The following is a 20,802-nucleotide window of genomic DNA, read 5'->3' on the forward strand; positions in this document are numbered from 1 at the left end:
AATATATGGAGCCACAGTTTGGGCTAAGCTTATCTTTGAATCTTTATCTTGTGGCAGGCATGAATGCTGACCATTTATTTGTATCTTCAGTCATTTATGTTACGCACATATTATAACTGATCCCAAGCTTGCCTATGAGGAAATAATCAATGCAGAAAAAATTCTGAAATCTGAAGCCTATAAAATGTTGTAGCGTACAACAATTTTCTTAATCGTAAATAAATTTTCAAATTTTTGCATAATTATATTAAATCAGAATTGATCAAATACGAAATTGAATTTAGAAATGGATTTTCGATGTTATTCCGAAAATTCGCCACCCAAAAGCAAATTCCATTGTTAAAGGAAATAAATTTTGCGCTGCAAGTGAAAAGTGCGGTAGATTTGGACAAAGCGACGCAAGGCACGAGAATTACGGTAGAGCGGTTATCGTTGCACGCCGCCGAATTTCCCAACCGTTGCTAACCGTACACCGTACACTTGCTTGCTACGTAAATCTACAATTTCTACTGAAACCTAATAAAATCCCAGAAAGCCCGGGGAATAGGTAGCGTAGTTTCTAATGTAATTGGTTTAGTAAATGTTTTACCACGCTACTTTCTCACTTAACTATATGCCGTGTCTATACTACGAACGAAAGTCACGAACATCACAAACAAGACAATTTTATCCATTTTCCCCTGCTTGTAAAGCAGGCGCCTCGAAATTTTTGGGATGTGTTGTTACCGCATGCTTCGCATCAGCTGGAGCCAAAGAGTGACGAATGAAAGAGTCCTTCAACGAATCAGAACGACACGAATGTTTATGCAGACTGTTAAAATACCGACAGTCCCATATCTCAGACAAGTTTTGCGTCATCAGCGATAGGTTGGTGGCGGGAAGAAGTGGTAGTACGTACGAGAGTGGACCGGCATCAGATCCGCCGAGGAGCTGTTAAGGCGCAAAATACCCGACAATTTCATTTAACAGCCAACCTTTAGTAATAAAGTGGCACCTTAAGAAAATAAACTACCATTTCTTCTTATAAACAACTAGTTACAAACAAAACAAATCTCGTCCATAAGAATTTAATATGTTACTAGTGGCGCATTTGCATTGCTTTCAAACTCCATGTATTGTCGAGCGTAATAAATTCAACGAGACGACGTTGCAAGATGTCTGCGGAATGTTATACAGGTCGCTACAGCGTTTATAAAACCGCAGTACAGCGCTATTAGACACCGAGTACGTACAGGGGAATGCTAAGTCCCCTTGTGAGCGCAATAAAGCGACAAATACGTTGCACCCGAGTGTCGGAATCAAGCTCCGTTAAGCTCTCGAAACTCACCAAAAATCATTCAACGTGTTACGCTATTACGTCGAGAGCATGCATTTATTACAAATTAAATCGTAGTCGTAGTGGCTTCAGCGTGCGACTCTCATACCTGAGGTCGTAGGTTCGATCCCTGGCTGTGCACCAAAACATCGTGAGGAAAGCGGCTTGCCTTAAAAAAGACGACGGCGTATGTCAGACTAAGGCTGATCACCTACTTGCCTATTAGATTGACTGATTCATGAAACAGATACAGATTTCTAAGGATTTTTTTTAGGTTGTAGCGCCACTGATTTATTAATTAAATTGATTGGTTTAATAAATAATAGAGCTTAAATCTATGTCCGGGATTATATGAAAAACTAAAGAGTTTGTGTCAATATTTCCGGCTAGAAATCCGGATGTTTGAAAAATATAAGTATATAATATATTATCGGCATAGAGACTAAACTATCCATGGACACAAGTTGTCTAATCCTCAAAGCCTCCCTTTAATTGGTTTACCGCAGACCTCTATTAACGAAATAAGATGGGAAATCAGAGTATTAGCATAACAGTGAATTCAATTACGGTTCACAAAGAGGATTACAACTTTAACAATGAGGGAAAAGTTAGCGGAGGCCCGATGAACTAACGTGAAATAATCAAAATTTGAATGAGTGCGATTATCAAGTTAAAATTAAATTTCGATTCGTCCCTCTCGCCCTGTTTTGCCAACTATTTTATTAAATACTAACTGCCCCCGCGAACTTCGTTTCTCCTTAATGTGAATTTACTTAGCCTACCTTTTTAGTATATACCAACATGGAACATTTTGCTATGCTACCCCTGAGACTGTTCGGTTTTCCGGAATGAAAAGGTTTTTCTGTGAATTTTTCTCTGTACAAACCTCAGAGTTATGTCATACATATTTAATTAACGAATAAGGGTCGATTTTAGAGGGGTTAAAATTAAGGGTTGTATGTATTTTAGGTTTAAAAGATAGATAGTAGCCGATTCTCAGACTTACTGAATATGCATATAAAATTTCATAATAATAGGTCGAGCCGTTTCGGAGGAGTATGGGAAAGAACATTGTGACACGAGAATTTTATATATTAGATAAATTAGGCTTGTAGAACGTTGGTTATAAATACCGCGTTATTTACGAATTACAGGGAACTAAGTGTCCGTATCTTACGAAATCTTGTACTAATCTATGACTCTATAAGGTGAAATCATAAAACACTCGTTAAGCGCTGAATGGTATTTCCTTGAGCGTGTCAATTATACGCACTAAATGCCAGCATGGATACATCGCACCACATAAATTCTTGTTACCCGCAAAACAGCGGCCGACCTATCGCGATGGACTAGTTACTAAACCGTTTTCCCGCTAACAACTGTCTTTGCCGGCGAAACAAAGATTTCCGCTAACAATACTGATAAATTACAAGCAATGCTTCGCAGACAACTGATACCTATCTCTAATTTACTTCGAACAAAACGTACAAGAGTTGGCAATTTGCCACCAGCTCTTTACGCACTCTTTAAGATGCCATTAGCGTAAACTTGTATTACATTAAACATAGTAGTTTAACATGAACCGACGCCGGCGATCCCGTTTATTCCATTGAAATAACAAATTCATAGAACTGGTTTGAAAATAGCTTTCTTGAAAAGCTCTTAGTTAGGACGTACTTTTACAATTCACCTATATAGATGCAATTCTCTATCAGTCAAGCATGTACTTAGGAATTTACGTAAACACTCTAGACCGGTGAAACTCGTGAAAGGCGTGAGTGAACAATGCTCTTGCGCAACGAGCGATCACCGAACAATACCTAGTTTAATAGAGCCATTCGTCGCCGCATCGCTTATTCATCCACGCCCCCGATGTACTGGCATCCGTCGCGATTGATGTCCTCGCCAACCAAATGCCACATTTGAATATAATAATACTAAACACTTCATTATTGTCGTGGTGACAATGGTATCGAAATTTCTTTAAAGGCCTTTGACCTATTAAGTACCCCATACACAACCGTCAATCAAATTTAAAATATGTTAAATCTACGAGAGAAGATTTCAAACACCTCTCAAACTCAAACTCAAAATAACTTTATTCATATAGGTAAACAAGTACACTTATGAACGTCAGAAAAGAAGTTAAATTAATTGTAAATTTACATTTACTACCAGTTCGCAAGAAGAACTGGCAAGAAACTTTCCGCCACTCTTTTTAATCGCAAAGTTTTGAGTCATACAAATTGAACTGAAGCAAATCAATCCCTCAATCAAGGATTAAGATCATTTAAATATTCGTCAAATTTACAAAAAGCTTTATTGATTAATTTACGTTTAACGAGGGCTTTGAATTTATTTAGCGATAATTCTCTCACGAGTTCTTTCCAATCATAGTAATATTAGTGACAAACTTCTTGAAAACACTGCAAAATACAAGAGTCTATATAAGATAGACATCGTTGTTTATCCAGTTGATAAGCCAAAGGCAACACGTAGAATATATTCATAGGGAATGATAAATGAGAAGTGCTATGTTGTATCACATTCATTATTGCCTCACGCATGGGCTTATCAAAAACTTGTTGCCGCCGCGAGCCTGCCTATAAAACTATCATTTGGCTACGACCGCCACCTCGGGGACTCGTTTTAGATGTCATATCTCATTCGTAACAGATCTTATTATTCACTGCATCTGTATGCACCGTGGAAAATAAATAACTAGATACCATAAAAGGAACCACGCAGTTATTAATATTAATGCAATGTTATGCCAAGAAAATTTAGACGAAGCTGGGATGGATCAATTACACTTATGAAAGTCAGTAAAAAAAATTGGTTCTAAATTTTCATTGACTGCCAGTTCTTAAATCGAAGGTGTAGAACGGAGGAGAATGGCAACAAAATGTCCGTCACTCTTTTAAATCGCCAAGGTCTTTTACAAAATGTTTGTAAGCACCTGTAACCACATGCTCCCACGTATTCTCCATTTTGGCCCTCAGCGACATTTTCCTGTTCTCAGACCTCAAGAGAATGCTCGCTAGACAGAAATTAGCACTGATGAAGAGGTAATCGCCGAAACTGAAGCCAATTTTAAGGCTAAAGAGAAATCGTACTATAAAAATAGTATCAAAAAGTTGTATGAGTGCAATAATAATTATATCGCTCTTTAAGGCAGATTGAATAATCAAATGAAATTCTATGTTAGCCTACGGACTTTTCAGCCCACCTAATATAGTCACCAATCACATGAGGTCGATTTATAAATGGGTCTCTTTATTTGTAACAAGCTTGTCCCGCGTGGTTTTTCTGAGTTTTCTCGTCTCTTCAACTAGAATAATTTTATTTCAGTTCATTTACATTAAAACACATAGGACCTATCTGGAATCACAATTGGTGAAATCCGTTCGATCATTTTTCTGTTATTGGTATTCCGTTACGCATTGATGAAGACAGACTTAGCCGGGAAGCATTTTTTAAGATATAAGGATGTGCAAGAAAGGTTTGACCCTAAAAGCCGCAAAAACTGTTTCCCAGAAGCATCGAGCATCTTAACATCTATACTAATATTATAAAGAGGAAAGATTTGTATGTAAGTATGTTTTTAACGAATTGGCTCATAATGTACTTGACCGATTTTAAAAATTCTTAACCATTTGCATGCTACATAATCACTGAAGAATATAGGTTATTTTAATTGCAAAATAAGGATCCCTACTAAAACTACAATATTGCTACCAAAGGTGTAAAATGTGCCTATAAAATATCATTCATCGCATGCGCTGCGAAAACTATTGATGGTAGAACAAAAAAATGTTCCACAATATTAAAGAACATATCAACATCTACAAAAAATAAAAATAAAATAAATGTCCCCTGAGCGAAGCCGGGACGGGCCACCGGTGAAATGTAAAATTATTATGATAATATTGAGAACATTTCCTACTATTCGTAGTAAATAAAACGGTACCATACAGACCTGAACAGTTAGCCTTTTGTAGGAAAATTATCTGTCTCAAGTAATCATAAACATCAGTGTTCCGGATCCCTGTACAAGAACACGATCATACAACCAAATAAGCGTTTAAATCGCATAGTAGTCACGAGAACGCTAACAATCGTTCAATATATATAACGCACAACAATCGAGATGTCATTTTAAACCACCCACTCGCGAACAAATATGGCCGACACATCTAAAAAGCATCTTGAATACCAAGTCTCACCCCAGATCATCTGCTTTGTGAACTAACGATGCATACACGTTTACGTATAAGGTGATCATAAAGCGGTCAAAATGGTAGCTGATCCATTATGTTGTATCATTAAATAACCAACCACCGTACATGAACGTGAATTAATTGGGATTAAGTATTTCTACAAACCAAGGTACTAACAACCAAAGTGACGCTAGATACATCAATTTTGATTATAAGCGGATAAAACTATAAAAACTAAATCATACTTAGAAAAGATTTAAAATTGTGATAATTTCGATCTAAATATTTATTTAATAACACTCCGTTACAAGTATACCGAAATACAGTACAATTAAAATAATAAATTAAAAGAAGGTCAACTGGCGGCCTTATCGCTTTCAAGCGATTTCTTGCAGGCAACCACTGTGAGAAAAAAATTAGATAAAGTAAGCGCAAGAAGTGTAAAACTACATAAGACAAAGTTACTAACAGAAAACTAATGGAACAATGCAAACCAATTAAAACATAGAAACAGTGAAAGGGAATAATAATAAAAATATATTTTGTTATGTGATTTAGACGCCTTCGAATCTTAGTACGGATAACACATGGCGTGTACCTCTAATCCCTTGGTTTTGTCAGAACGATTTTAGGTCCCATTAGGGGGATTCAAAATAAGAAACGATAATGATCACTAGAAGAATATTATCCCGTATATAGAGTGTTAAATTGGCTCGATTTCCTTCTTACTTTCTTCTTCTCAGTTGTATTCATCAGTCCTGTACTGGTCATGTCACTGTAAGGTGCCTGCTGCCCTGCTATCTCTCCACTCTATAGCTTCCCTTAGCGCAGCTGTTACGTGGAGACCCGTGATAATCATGCCTTGTTCACACCAGTTGGTTGGCGATCTGCCCCGCGGCCTTTGGCCTTCCATAGCATTTTGTCGGAACCCTCGTACGAAATCTAACTTTCTTAGGCAACTTATAAAACTCGAAAAACATCCAAAACATATAAACGCCCATTTACGTAAGGAAAATAAACACGTGTTTCCGAATAATTATGTCAGTTCACAGAAGTAACGATGTATGAAATACACAAAGAAATTATAGTATTTATCGACACGAAACCAACAACCACAAGAATTGGCAATATAACACAATTTTCACATTAAAATGACTCTTAAATATTTCTGTTGGTTCGAGTCACGCAAAACGGCTGTAATATTTATTGATTACGTGTAAAATAGCCGATGGTGGATGCGTAAGATAGAAGTGATATTTCCTTATATGGAATGGAGATATTTATATTCCTTAGATCTTTTGTAAGTGACACAATAGCGCATCTATACTCTAGGGTCATCAACTGAGCAAGTATATTAAAAATAAATAAATCTGTGGCGCTACAACCATTTTAGATCTGGGCCTCAGATTTCTGTATCTATTTCATGATCGTTTGTCAATCTAGATGATTGAAAAAGACACACGCCGTCGACTTTTTGGGTCTCCAGCCGGTCTCCTCACGAAGTTTTCCTTCACCGTCCGTGCAAATGTTAAATGCGCACACAGAAAGAAAGTCCATTGGTACACATCCGGGGATCGAACCTACGACCTAAGGGTTGAGAGACGCATCCTTAAGCCAATAGACCAACACTGCTCATAAATGAAGTATATTGCCATGTCTATTTAATGATAACAAGTGTAAAAATCATAGTATTTGTATAGCTTAAACTCTTGCATGCATGATGAATGTCATGGATAGCGAGAGAGGTATTACAGGACCGTACCAAGTAGAGATCCGCGGTCTCTGTTTACCCCTTCGAAAAAAGGCGTTGAAAGACTCCGTCTTATTCTTGCAACGCACTGCATCGCAATATTTATGTATTATTTCATTACCTAAAATAATCATATGAATGTCTAGGATATTGAAGTTCGTGACACGGGCCTATGAGATGATAGAAAAGGCCAAAAACATTTTCTGTGGTGTTAGTCTTAAGTGCTAAACAGTAAGTGAAAAAATAAAAGTGTATATTTTTTTAGCAGTAATAATCTAGTCTTTTCTTTAAAATATTAAGTATTAATTATTGTCGTTGGTTTAATGTTAAATTTCAGTTTTCTTTCTTTTTTTTAAATCTTGTCTAGTAATGTACTTACTTAAGTTTTTTGTTTCATGTATATTGTTTATCTATGTTATCTGTTTTGGCTTTATTTTATAATATGTATGTTAGCTTAGTTGTAGTTAGTAAGATTACTAATAAATGAATAAACTAAGTTAGGCTAGATCGTAATATTCCATGATGTCTACGTGAAGAGAGTTAAAAAAACCTGAAGGAGATCGCTTATTGGGAACCCGCTCGTTGTACAATGATTTTTTTTGCGCAAAATAAGTCCATGCAGGTGATACTTGATATGTATTTATTTGTTATTAGCAACACTTGAATTCATTTAACTTGGTACGGCAATTCTTCGTAAAATAGCCAACCCTAAAAAGAAATTCACGAACGATAACAAGAGAGCGCGTCTAATTGAAGTTATAGCCTGCGGCTGCCTTTATCTCCTCGAAATACTATATTTACGTATATTATGTACTCAGGGTATATTATGTAACGTATATAATTATCGTAAATATATACGGTTTCACAATAGAATACGTGTTGCAACTGAACACGGAAATATGAATGTTTGAATTTAGCTCCGTATTAATATCAAATATTTGTAATGTACTCATCTACATATAAAAGATGTATAGTATTTTGTTTTGTAATAAGATTGTAATAATATATTGGAAATTTGACAGCGCCCTCCGTGCAACAGTAAAAATTATGAATAGAAATAACAATTACACATTTTTAACATCACAAACAATAAAACAAATTTATTAAAAAACAACAAAGGACATAAACGGCAAAAAGTATTTTTTTTTCTTCCAAACTAAATCTTAATATAAAAATATATGGACAAATATATTAATTTAGTATAAGCGGCCTCTTTGATCCCTTGGAGGATATGACTGGCTTCGGTATGGGTAAGCTCAAAAGCTGGCGCAAAAATCAATATTTTTTATTGTCTCTTGTCTCTTGGGCCGTAGAGTTGGACCAAACAGGGACCAAACTTTTTTTTTTTTAATAGGTGGTTATTAAATAAATTAAATCACCATTTGAACAAAAAAAAACAAAATTTACACGATTTACTTTATTGTTATTTGCATTTCTGTGGCAGTAAAAAAATTCTCCTTATGAATAAACTAGAGTAACAAATGCGCGTGCGTTGTTTACGTATGCGTACGTTTCTGAAACGAATTTGATGTATTTATTGACCTTCAAACCTAATAGAGTTCGTATTAACTTATTAACAATTTTTTGTATGAATTAGCAATACGTCAATCATCGGACCTCGTCACTAATAGACAGTGATTTATGGCTCAATCAGCCTTGAGATAAGTATAGGCTATATACACGGGGATCGCTCTTTTAACTCTAACCGATAGCGATGCTGGTTTTAATAGTAACCACGCAATCCTATGTTTCATGCGACATAGACGATACAATTCTTGGAAATAAATAAATACTGGCAAAAATATCTCGAAAATACGATGCACAGTGACTGAATAGGGTGACAGCATCGAAATCCGTTGTAGAATTGAACAAGCGCGGAACGCCTTTACGAAACAAAAAAAAAGTACTTTGTGAAAAGCGCCTAAATTTACACGTTACATGGTGTTGTACGACGTAGAATCTGGGACGCTAACAGAACAAAAACTGGAAGCGTTCGAGATCTAGGTTTATCGACGTGTGCTAAAAATATCTTGGACAGACCGCATATATGAGAACCAACCGTGCTGGAGTGCAGAAGAATTCTGAATAGAATGGAGGAGCGTCGTGTAACTGTTTGTTTTATACCCGAAGAAATTAAGATTTCTATAGGAAGTGTATATAATATTTCACAATTTGGCTATTAAAAATCGTTAGCACGCTGGCTGCCATAGTGTTAGACGCGTAAAAACAAACGACAATTTCACAAAGCTGTTTGGATTTTATGATCAGAAAACAAAAGACTTGAAAGAGATCGTCATCTCCAATTCCGAAGAAATTTAAGACGATTCCATCTGCCGGTATGATATCGTGGGCTGTTGTTTCTCCTGGGAAACTCCTGGGTAATCGCTCTTACAATTTAATTACTAATATTAATATATTACTAAAGAAGAGGACCCGGTGAACTTCGCATCACCTTCCTATATTTGTGTCAAGAAAAGACTGCGACTTTACATGAATAACAACAACCGAACAACAAATGAATTAACAGTCTTAGTGTTCTATAATGTTTTGAGACTACATTCGTGTGTCCACACGAATGTTGACGTATAAATGTTGCACACTAGGTTTATTAACTCAAAAGGTTGAGTTCTCTTTAATGTTTAAAGAACTTTATTTCTCATTACAAAAATTATTTTTTATTTACATGAGAAATTTAATATTAAGTATATACAAACGAGATACACGTCGCCATCAGCTAGCCCAATTTTAGTCTAATGGGCCCATTCTGATGTGTGTCTTTAATGCCCTTTTGAACTGATCAATCACGCTAATGTTACGAACCTTAGACGGCAACCGATTAAACAATTGCACACCCTCATACCTAATAGATCTCTTTAAATAATTTGTGCGCGGCTTTGGCAAGATAAGCAAACTCGCTCGACGAGTATTGCGTGTAGTGGTGTATTTGATTTTATTAAATGATAAGTTACTATGTAGAGAGTTATTTAATTTTTTTTTAATAAGGATACAGGTGCTATAAACATATAGTTGTTTAATCGTCATAATTTTAGTTTCTTGGTAGATTTTATTAGTAGGTGTTAAAAAATTGTATCTGAATAGTGCTTTTATTAATTTATTTTGTAGTGTTTGTATTGTAGAAATTTTGTTTTTGCATGCTGTACCCCATATTTCAATTAGGTATATGAAATGTGGCTTGACTAAACAATTATAGATCAAATGACGTACAGATTGCGGAATGCATTTAGATATTGACCAAAATCTGCCTATAAGTGATTTTAGTTTGGTAATTATGTGTGATATATGAAAGTTCCATTTTAAATTTGTATCCATTCTAAGCTCTTTAGGCGTCTTATTCCTGTTGTGTCAAGAAGTTGGATTGTCTCAGCATTAACATGACTATGTAGTCTGTTTAAGTTTCGCCGTATTTAGGACTGTATCCACATTAAGATCCTTGTGGATACTTTCATTTTTAATATACCAGTCAAAACTTAATAAAAATTATGTAAAACAGACCAAAGAGGTCAGGCCTCATACTTCAGCCATGAAACACAAATTTCTCAAGGCATTTATAATGTAACAACCAACTGACAATTTTTCCTCTCAAAAGACAGAAGCCATCAATAATTTCCCAGGAACATTTTTTATTGGAAAATTCAAATTGTGGTTTGTAGTGTTTTTGTTTACTTATTATTTATATTTCCGCCATTTTAACCTTCGCTGAACTTCCAAAAATATTTCAAGATCATAATAAGCCCATACGGTCCAGCCATTGTCGAGTTTAGCGAGACAAACTATCACAAATTTATTTTTATAGATTTTATTACAACAATCTTCCCTCAGACCGTATTTGTTATTACGCACTTGAAGTAAATTTCTATTTAGTTTTAGTATTTAACTCCTAGTTTATAATTTCCATGTTTTAATATAACTGATGTGTGTGTGACGTCATATTTCTTTTTGTAGTATGCCTGTTGTTTTAGAATATAATAAATAAGTGTGAAATATCAGATTGACTGATTATTGCAAACCATTACGTTACGAAATTGTGGGTTAACGAAAAGACGGTAGTCACAAAATATTTAAGTTAACTCAGTGTAATTGGGGTTTAAATTGATAAAGAAATTTAATTAAAAATTATAAAGCCGGCTTAATCTTTAGTTTTATTTAAAGAAATTAGTAATTAATTCAAGTACTTGATTTTGTTTTAAAGTAATATAAGATTATTGTAATGATTGTCGACGCTTCGGTGGACGGTGTTCCACCGTCACATAGATTTCTGTATTATTTAAAATAAATAAATTATATTTTACTTAATATTAAACGGATTTATTAAATTACCTGTTAAGTGGTTGCCGGTGAACTCGAAGTCGTCGTCCTGGTCCCAATGCTTCAGCGACAGGTTGGCGAGGGGCGTGGCATTGGCGAACTCCAAATTTGCAAAATGCCAGTCCAATATCTGACGATCACGTACCGACAGGTATACGGAGCTGTAATTAATTCATATAATTTATCAATAAGTTATGCACAACTTTAAAATAATAAAAACTCTATAACTACAAATATTTATATTTAGGCGTCAGTCACGTGACACGATTAGACGATGACGTAACATGTAAATAATCCCTTCAGTCGTATAATACTACTAGTATGAAATTTAGTTTAGTAATTCTCCTAAGGAGTGTCAATATTTACATATTTTTATTTTTTTGTATAAACATATTAAATTCAATATTTTTAAGCTATCGCATAAATTTTACCGCGGGCTTTGAGCGCGGCGACCGAATCAAGAAATTCCGTAACGAAAATAAAAACCTAACACACGATGACGTAATATAGTGCGGCCAATACGCGTTAGAGCGGGACAGAACGCATACTGCGTCTCACATCGGTCTGGCGTGATCGGTGACGTAGCGCAGGTGCGTTAGAGTGAAAGAAGTTTAGTTTTTTTCTTAAAAAATTAGTCAAACTCAATATTTTTTTTGTAGAAAACATACAAAGCAATATATACCTGGGCGGATTCGTTTCCAACTGCGCCAACTTATCATCAATACTTGCGTTTTGTTTAACCATTGCCTCATACTCATTGCACAGTTTATTTAACTCGCGGTTAAGTCTTCGCAAGTTAAACTCGTGTAATATACCAGCATCTTCGGAAGTGGCTTTATCTTCCGCTAGCAACGCTTCTTTTTCCGCTTTCATAGATTTAAGGAGCTCTCTTATGTCTGACATTCTGAAATCAATTGATATTTCACCTTTAAAGTAAGTTTATCAAAAGTTACATCACGTTATAAAACGTGGTTTATTAAACGAAATGGTAACCATGGCGACGCATACTAGAAATGGGGTCGAATGAAGATCATTTCATCAGAGACTGTTTTCACCAATATATAATATGTATTTGTGTAATTTAAAAATGATAATTAACAGGTTTGTTTACAAGATACGTCACAGGGACTGTGTGACGTCATTTTGCCTAGAGAAGCATTTTGGCGAGTTCTTGAAATTATATATCTTTAATTAGAATTTTTAATACTTAACAGAACTAAAAAAACAATTTGTATAGTGTGTATAGTTACTAATAAACGAAACAATTAAGTTTTAAAATAAAAAATCTGATAAAAAGGCGGCCATATTAATTGCGTGAACTAAACGTTGGAGTTGGTTCCCATGGTTACCATGATTTTTATATAGCCTATGTGACGTAATTTTTGAAACATTAAAGTAAAGCTATTTATAATTTCAGCAATCGTTATCACAAAACAGTTAAACAAGAAAAAACAAACTTACTTGTTTATGTTATTCTTGAGTTTCTCTTGCAAAGTTATGAATGCCTTGAGATGTTGTATCTGTGAACATTGAGAACTTTGTCATAAATATTCTATAATCTGAAAATGGCGGCAGAATTAATGGGTGGCTAGTTTTATTAATTATCAAAATTCATATAAAAGTACTAAATGCCGTTCCAACATTGTTAATTGAGTGTTTGTTTAGATGTAGCTGAAAATTATGCTACAAGTACTTCCATCTCTTCCTGTCTAATGGTGTGTACGCTGTGATGAAAAGAGAGAGATGATTTAGTACAATTGCACTTTTCATTTGAATGAAGGAGACATTTTATGTAGTCATAACTGCATAACAGTTTAAGTACATACAGCCTCTGCGACGTCATTTCACATTGCACCCTCAGTAATACAAAGGCATAAGACAAGGCGTTTATAGATTTTAATTTGTTCCACTCCGGCTTGTTTGTTAATAAGAGGCTTTATATTAGTCATAATTATGAAACTTTATATTTGTTCTTTGATGTCACTTTGAAAATTAATTTCAATTTTAATTCATTTTATAAAATAAAATTAATTTAAAAAAATATAAGCTGGGAATAATATCTTGTAACAACTGCTTTTGGAAATATAGCAATCTACTCATTGATATACAAAAAACCCAAGATACACAGTCTCGAATAAAAGTAACGCTCGAAAGTGTCCCGAAACACTATTTCTGTCCCTTTCTATAACAGTATGTCTATAACAGTATATGTTACAAGCATATATTGTTGCAAAATCAACCTTACGCGAATTGCTTAAAGTTGTTATTACAACGCAGTGTATACGTACTTAAAGCAATAAAATTTTACGACCGACCGTGGTCGGTAGGACAAGGTATTGAGTGGAGTCGAACATGACTTTTATTTACATCTATTTAACATAATTTTAAATTTATCCGACTTTTCGGGTGCTTTACAGCGTGCGTGGTCACGGTGACTGAAGACAAAAGGTGTTGGATGTTAAATAGTTGTAAATTTATAGTAATACATAACTTTAATCCGGTTAAAAAGTTTTTTCTTTAAATTAAAAAAAAATGTTAAATTGGCTACCTCCTGACCTACACTTTATATAGCGTAAATATATTTGTCAAAAACTACACACAAAAAAGTTCAAAAGTACATAAATTTATTTATAAAAAAAAACACAAATAAATAACATCGACTCCACTTATTAGACGCGAGACTATTTGAAATGAGCGCACAATTTAGAATGTTGCGCTTATTTTTTGAGGACGTTTTTTTGACATTGAGTGTGCATCTTGGGATTTTTGTATATTAGTCTAGTCGACAAGTTGAAAATGGAACAAAATAGAGATACTACTCTTAAAATTATGTGCGATAGCTCGTTGGATCCGGAATGACGTCTAGAAAAATGTGCTAAAAGCGTGTATATGTAGCACATAAAAAATTGCAAAAGTTATAGACAATTAAAGATTTAAAAAAAATGGCATTTAGTTTTTTGCCAATATTTAATAAACTATTAATATTTAAGAAATTTCAAATAAAAAACTCCTAACTCCCGGAACTCTATCTCCATTATTTATAATTTTAATTTAACGCTGAAAATAGGTCTGCGGGTGACATTTTTAGGATTCGCGCGTGGCGTCAAAAGCGACTACGGCACATTAATTAATTTATTTAAGGTATTGAATATGTTTTTTAAATTTGAAAAAATTATGGTGTGTTCTGAACACTATAATTAATTTATTCCCGTTGAAAATTTTACTTAAAGTTAATTTTTCAACAAGTTAAATAATTGTTAACTAACTAAATTTTCTCGAACGACCGTCTTAATTGTAAGTGAAAAAAAATGTTTAAATAATGGTCGTTAAAATATTTCGCTTCGTAGAGCCTTTCTTACATACATACATAACAAGATCGTGCCATAAAAGTTAAAAAAAATATTTATACTTTGTTTATAAAAATTTTTTTACTTAAACAAAAACTTAAAAATCCATGTAATGTTGTTAAAAAATTTAAGAAATTTCTTAAATATGTATTAAAAGTTTATTAAATATTGGCAAAAAACTAAATGCCATTTTTTTTTCATCTTTAATTGTCTATAACTTTTGCAATTTTTTATGTGCTAATACACGCTCTTTTAGCACATTTTTCTAGACGTCATTCCTGATCCAATGAGCTATCGCACATAATTTTAAGAGCAGTATCTCTATTTTGTTCCATTTTCAACTTGTCGGCTAGACTATATCAATGAATCTACTACATATAATACCTACAAATAAAATTTTGTATAATATTATTATAAATTAAACACGGTTTTTTTTAACCCAAATTTGGTAACATTTGAACAGTCTACTTTAAATATGGACACTTTTAAAACTTCTAGCAGTATGTAAGGCGCAAATATATTTCGTTATTATTATATCGGTGCTAACCGCTTGAGAATTTCATTATATGCATTTTAAATAACAATTAGCAAGAATTCAAGTTAGGCCCTTATTAAAGGATTTGACCAATCACATACGAAACGTGCTGTTCAAACCAAGACTAACAAGCTTCAGGTTAATAAATAAAAATCTATTTCTTCATTATAAGTACATATGCCTTACAATGTGTAAGATTTGGGAACCCTTTTAAGTAAGAAATACCTGTGTCAGGGTTCCCAGCTCTTCCATAACAAACTTAAGTATAAATTCCTTAAATATATTGATATATAATTTAATTACATCATATTTTATTTACTTTTCAACTGTTATCAACACGCCTACGTGCATGAGTGAGTGTGTGTGTGCAAATGTGTAAGTGAGTGAGTGAGTCTGAGGTTTTCTTACTGTCGCTGAACCTCACCTGTTTATGTTTGACATTCTTCTGTTGCAACTTAATGACCCACTCGAGCGCCTGCCCCAACGAGACCGGGGTGTCGTCGAAGTAATTGAAGTCCACTTGGTGCGAGAGATACGAGGTCGCGTCTAATAAGCGATTGAACTCGCGCTCCACCTGTATCGACAATCCATAGATTTTAAACTAAACTTTTGGCCAAAATCCCACCTGATGTCAAGTGAGTTGCGGCCTATTGGAGGGCATGCCTGTCCAGTGGATTCCTATTTAGCAATTGCCAATAGAAATTTTATTTAAACGGCAACGATGTGCCCAAATTTTGGTGCTTTTTGGCCTTAGATTTCTGTTCCGTGTCCGAAGTCGACTTTTTGGTCTAAGGCAGTGATGGGCCAACTCTAACCCGCGAATGTATTTAATCCGGCCCGCCGAGGTACCATCGACATGTATAGTATATAGCCCGTTATAATTATGTTTTGACGGTAAAGAAGAAAACGTAGATTCTACTTATAATGTTTTTGACCCGGCAAACGTTGTTTTGCCATATTATTTCTAGGAAACATTTTATTAGTTCAATAAAAATAACTATCTTCTATAATAAAAAAATAGGGGTTGATCGTAGAGGGATGAAAGTTTAGGGTTGTATGTATTTTTTAATGGCACATTATAAAAAAAATATATAAACATACATTAGGGGTGGACACCCCTTATCACTTAGTTGTATGAAAAATAGATAGTAGCCGATTCTCAGACCTACTGAATATAAAAATCGGTCAGGCCGTTTCGAAGAAGTATACGAGTATAGTAACTAACATTGTGACTCGAGAATTATATATATAAGATGATTAAAAGCTTTAACACACAAAACACACAAAAGCTTTTTCTATTATTCTGGCCCTCCTCTAGAATTTCTTAAACTTTGTGGTCCGCCATTAAAAATATTTGCCCAATACTGTAGTGCTAGTCCGTAATTATGAAATAAAAAAAATACCATTTCGTCCTTATGTTTAGGCACTTGATTTCCCGTAGCTTCATACAACGGACACTTTTGCTTAATCTTATGAAGTTCCATGTTCATCTGTACTGAAAGTGTGGTCACAGGATTGCCACCGAGACCCGTCACTACCATAGCACCTGAAGACACCAAATCATACATTTTTTAAAAGGTTGAGTCAAACATTTTTACTAAAATTATTGATATATTTAATTTTGACTCTTAATTACATTAACTTAAATAATCATAAAGGTACTCTATCCAATGGGACGAAAGGGATTTTACTAAAATTCAATTTAAAGGAAAAAAAATCGTAAAGGCACAATGGCATAACTATATAGTATAGTTATAGAATCTTTTACAAAAGATTTTTTACACAGTAACAAGAGTACAGACTATTAACAGTTACACAAAACAAAAGACAACAAAAAAACAACAACAATATATGATAATTAGAAGTAATTAAAAAAAAAAAAACACGCAAATCTGTAATGTACTAGCTGTTCCCTGCCACGCTTCGCTGTGGCACATTGTGATTGAATGGTTGAGAAATGAGAAACAAAACAAAGAAACCATTTCATATAAGTTTAATTTTGCAATAGTTGTGGAAAAAAAACAAAAAAAAACATTATCCTAAAATTTCAGCTCGATTGGCGCAGAAATTTTTGAGTTTTTGAAAAAGCACACCAACATATATATATACATAATATATATACTAGCTGACCCGGCAAACGTTGTTTACGTTGTATTTCTAGGAAATATTTTTAAGTTCATTAAAAATAACTAACTACTATAATAAAAAATCGGGGTTAATCGTAGAGGGGTGAAAATTTAGGGTTGTATGTATTTTAAAATGGCACATTATAAAAAAAAATTTCGTCCAAAAAATAATTAGGGGTGGACAACCCTTATTACTTAGGGGTATGAAAAATAGATAGTAGCCGATTCTCAGACCTACTGAATATGCATATTAAATTTGATAAAAATCGGTGGAGCCGTTTCCGAGGAGTATGGTTACAAATATTGTGACACGAAAAAAAATATAAATATAAATATAAATAAAATATTTATAAGATATATAAATAACAAATAAATTATTAATTAACATACCAAGATCAGCGACATATGGCCCTTTCCGATATGTCACTATGCGTCCACCAACACGTTCCCTCCCTTCTAAGATAACAACTTCACACCCAAACGACTGTAGCTGACGACCTGCTGCCAACCCCGAAACACCTGAAAATTTGGTCACAACATGTTCAAATTCTTCTTACGTAGTAAAAAAATATTCAGAGTTTTGTTAAAAATAACGTGTATTTTCCAAAAAAATATTTCATTTATATTGTAAGGGCTTGTTCATCTAGTTCTTAGGGAATTAAACTGTATAACTTCCAACTTGAACAAAGGAATTGCCCGTGCGCATGTGTCACAACCTCTTTTAACATCCCTTCCCTACTCCGACTCGACCATCCCACTTCGGGGAGATGTTCAAGTCAATTTGTAAACAACCGAACGCGTCAAATGAGTAACTAATGTATTTTTTTTGTATTACTTTAGATTAAGGTACTATATATATATATATATATTATATAACATTTGGTTCTGCACTTCTCGCACGCATCATGTTTCTTTTTTTTTTAGTTTTTCTCTTTAACTAGGGTTGCCTGGAAGAGATCGCTTATTAGCGATAAGGCCGCCCGTTGCATCCCTTATAATTTTTATGTATTGTGTTTCTTTTATTTGCAACGCAAGCAAGGAATTCTTAAGAAATTTCATAAAAAAATGTTTAGAATTTAATTAAATAAATATTAAAAGCTGTGTCTATCTGTGTTTTTACCTGCTCCAATAATGACAACTTTAGGACGCTGTTTCCCTTTGGGCGGAGATGGTATAGGAGTGACCCGTTCATAAATACCATAGTTAATGAAACCATGTCTCTCCAGAAAGGCATGCGTTCTTAAGACAAGCACAGGATCAACGTTATAAGGTGGCTGGAAACAGAATTGATTAATATTAGATCCACAATTCTAATGGCTAATTTATAATGGTACTGCTCCCACTAAACAATATCGATGTTGGCTTGAGTGTGCAACTCTCATCCCCAGAATTACAGGGGTTTAATTGCTTTTCTTTTTTCTTATCAATGGACTTTTTTTTTATCTCATTTAACACTGACTTATACATTGACGGAAAACTGGCATGATCATAAAGCAATGGGGTGTTTCAGGCACAAAAATCTGGTTACCTACAGATACAGTAATCTGAAGCCAAGAACCAAGGATTTTAGAACTGCTATTTTTTCTTTTAGTGTGATCGACAACTTAGATGCACCGTATTACAAAACTTTACTCACCTGTGTATATGAATAAAAAAATTGGTTTTTGAAGAAATTCAACACAATGGTTTCAGTTTAATAATCCAATATATATCTTGACAGTAGTAATAAGGGATGTCAAGTAACATAAATAAGAAATAACATTGATTTATGTGCCTTTTATATTTTGTGTATTTGTTTCAGTTGATTGTATTTTACACTTTTTACCACTGTAAAAGCCTACAAACAGATACAATGCAACAAAGCATTAAATAAATTAATTCCTACCTCCATCTTTTGAATAGCAATCTCTTGTGTGAGTTGTTTCTTAGGATCTCCAAACCAAAGTTTCAAAACTCGGTTCCTTATTTGTATGAAAGCTTGAGCAGATGCGCCTTGCAAGTCTGAGAAACATTCTGCTTCTAGTGATGACATTTTATCAAATGGAAGCCTTGACTGAAAGGCAGCTCCTTCCAAACTGTAAGAATGTGTAGAGCACTATTATGAAAGAATTTTTAAAATTCATTATTAATTTAAACACAATTAGTGAAACAATTAAGAGCCTTTAGTGTTTGTCAGAGGCATGACAATGTTCTTAAAAATTAAAACTAAAAATTCAAATGGTATAATTTAAATCCCCATGAGCTCATGATCTTATAGCCTAGCATATTAATATGACACCTATGAGGCTCATCTAGCATCTAAACACATGCAATGTTGCAAACAGGCATGCTTTTACAAGTAAATGTTGTGCAATTAGGTGTTATTATTTTTGTTTGTTTACAGATGTAAAGTGTTGTTGTAATGCCCATTGTCAAACCCTGTTTAAAAAATAAATAAATATTTTCAATCTAATAAGAACAATCAATTAACATTTATGAAAATGAATAGAACAAGAATTACCTATTAAGCATTTCCTTATAGTTAACTTCTTCAATATCTTCGCTCTTTGCTTCCTGTGTTATAATAAGTTTATCATCTTTCTTCGTTTCATTGCGACTGGAAGAAGACTCTCTTCGACCTGAGACTGTTTTTGGGCTTGAAGACGCAATCTTACTTTTCTCAGATTGATCAGATTCCGAATCATCTTGTTTTAATTTTTCATCTAATTCGCGGGTTTCAACCTACATATTAAATTTTAAAAAAATTGGTCATAATAACTTAAATAACAAGAGTATATAGTTTTACTGGGTTAATAATAAAATTAACTTACCCTTGCACGTTTGCGGCGGCTCATTTTAAAATAAAATCAGAGAATTTAACTGTACTGATTTAAACTTTGCAGTAATGTGTAAACACTAAACAAGCAAACGAATTTATATTATTACTCCGCGGCCGTACTATGTTCTGACAATTTACTGAATGTGTCAATAGTCAATACTCAATAGTTGCTAGAAAGTTGACATTTTATTTGTCAGTTTATTTTACACACGATTTCCATAAAATAAAATACTATATTATTATACTCAATGGTCTACACTCTACGTAATTAGTATATTAGATGTGCATTGAACAATGAAGAGGCCGAGTTACGCTCGCCAAAGCATCCCAGGCTGGGCTGTCAAGGCCCTTAATGCCAACAGCTA

General features: G+C 34.0%; 1 protein-coding gene across 1 annotated transcript in view; it reads right to left on the minus strand.

Moving 5' to 3' along the window:
* Nucleotides 1-20,567, minus strand: part of LOC125063026 (lysine-specific histone demethylase 1A) — a 354,680-nt gene extending 334,113 nt beyond the window's left edge. The window contains exons 1-10 of the mRNA XM_047669232.1: nt 20,430-20,567; nt 20,120-20,340; nt 19,505-19,694; nt 18,740-18,893; nt 18,010-18,138; nt 16,897-17,039; nt 15,918-16,067; nt 13,073-13,131; nt 12,294-12,515; nt 11,624-11,772 (exon numbers count right to left, since the gene is read on the minus strand). Of these exons, the coding sequence (XP_047525188.1) occupies nt 11,624-11,772; nt 12,294-12,515; nt 13,073-13,131; nt 15,918-16,067; nt 16,897-17,039; nt 18,010-18,138; nt 18,740-18,893; nt 19,505-19,694; nt 20,120-20,340; nt 20,430-20,453 (1,441 nt within the window). The 5' untranslated portion in view covers nt 20,454-20,567. The remainder of the gene's footprint in view (nt 1-11,623; nt 11,773-12,293; nt 12,516-13,072; nt 13,132-15,917; nt 16,068-16,896; nt 17,040-18,009; nt 18,139-18,739; nt 18,894-19,504; nt 19,695-20,119; nt 20,341-20,429) is intronic.
* Nucleotides 20,568-20,802: the final 235 nt, after the last annotated feature.

Source organism: Pieris napi, chromosome 2, assembly GCF_905475465.1.
Source record: "Pieris napi chromosome 2, ilPieNapi1.2, whole genome shotgun sequence".
NCBI classification, from domain to species: Eukaryota; Metazoa; Arthropoda; class Insecta; order Lepidoptera; family Pieridae; genus Pieris; species Pieris napi.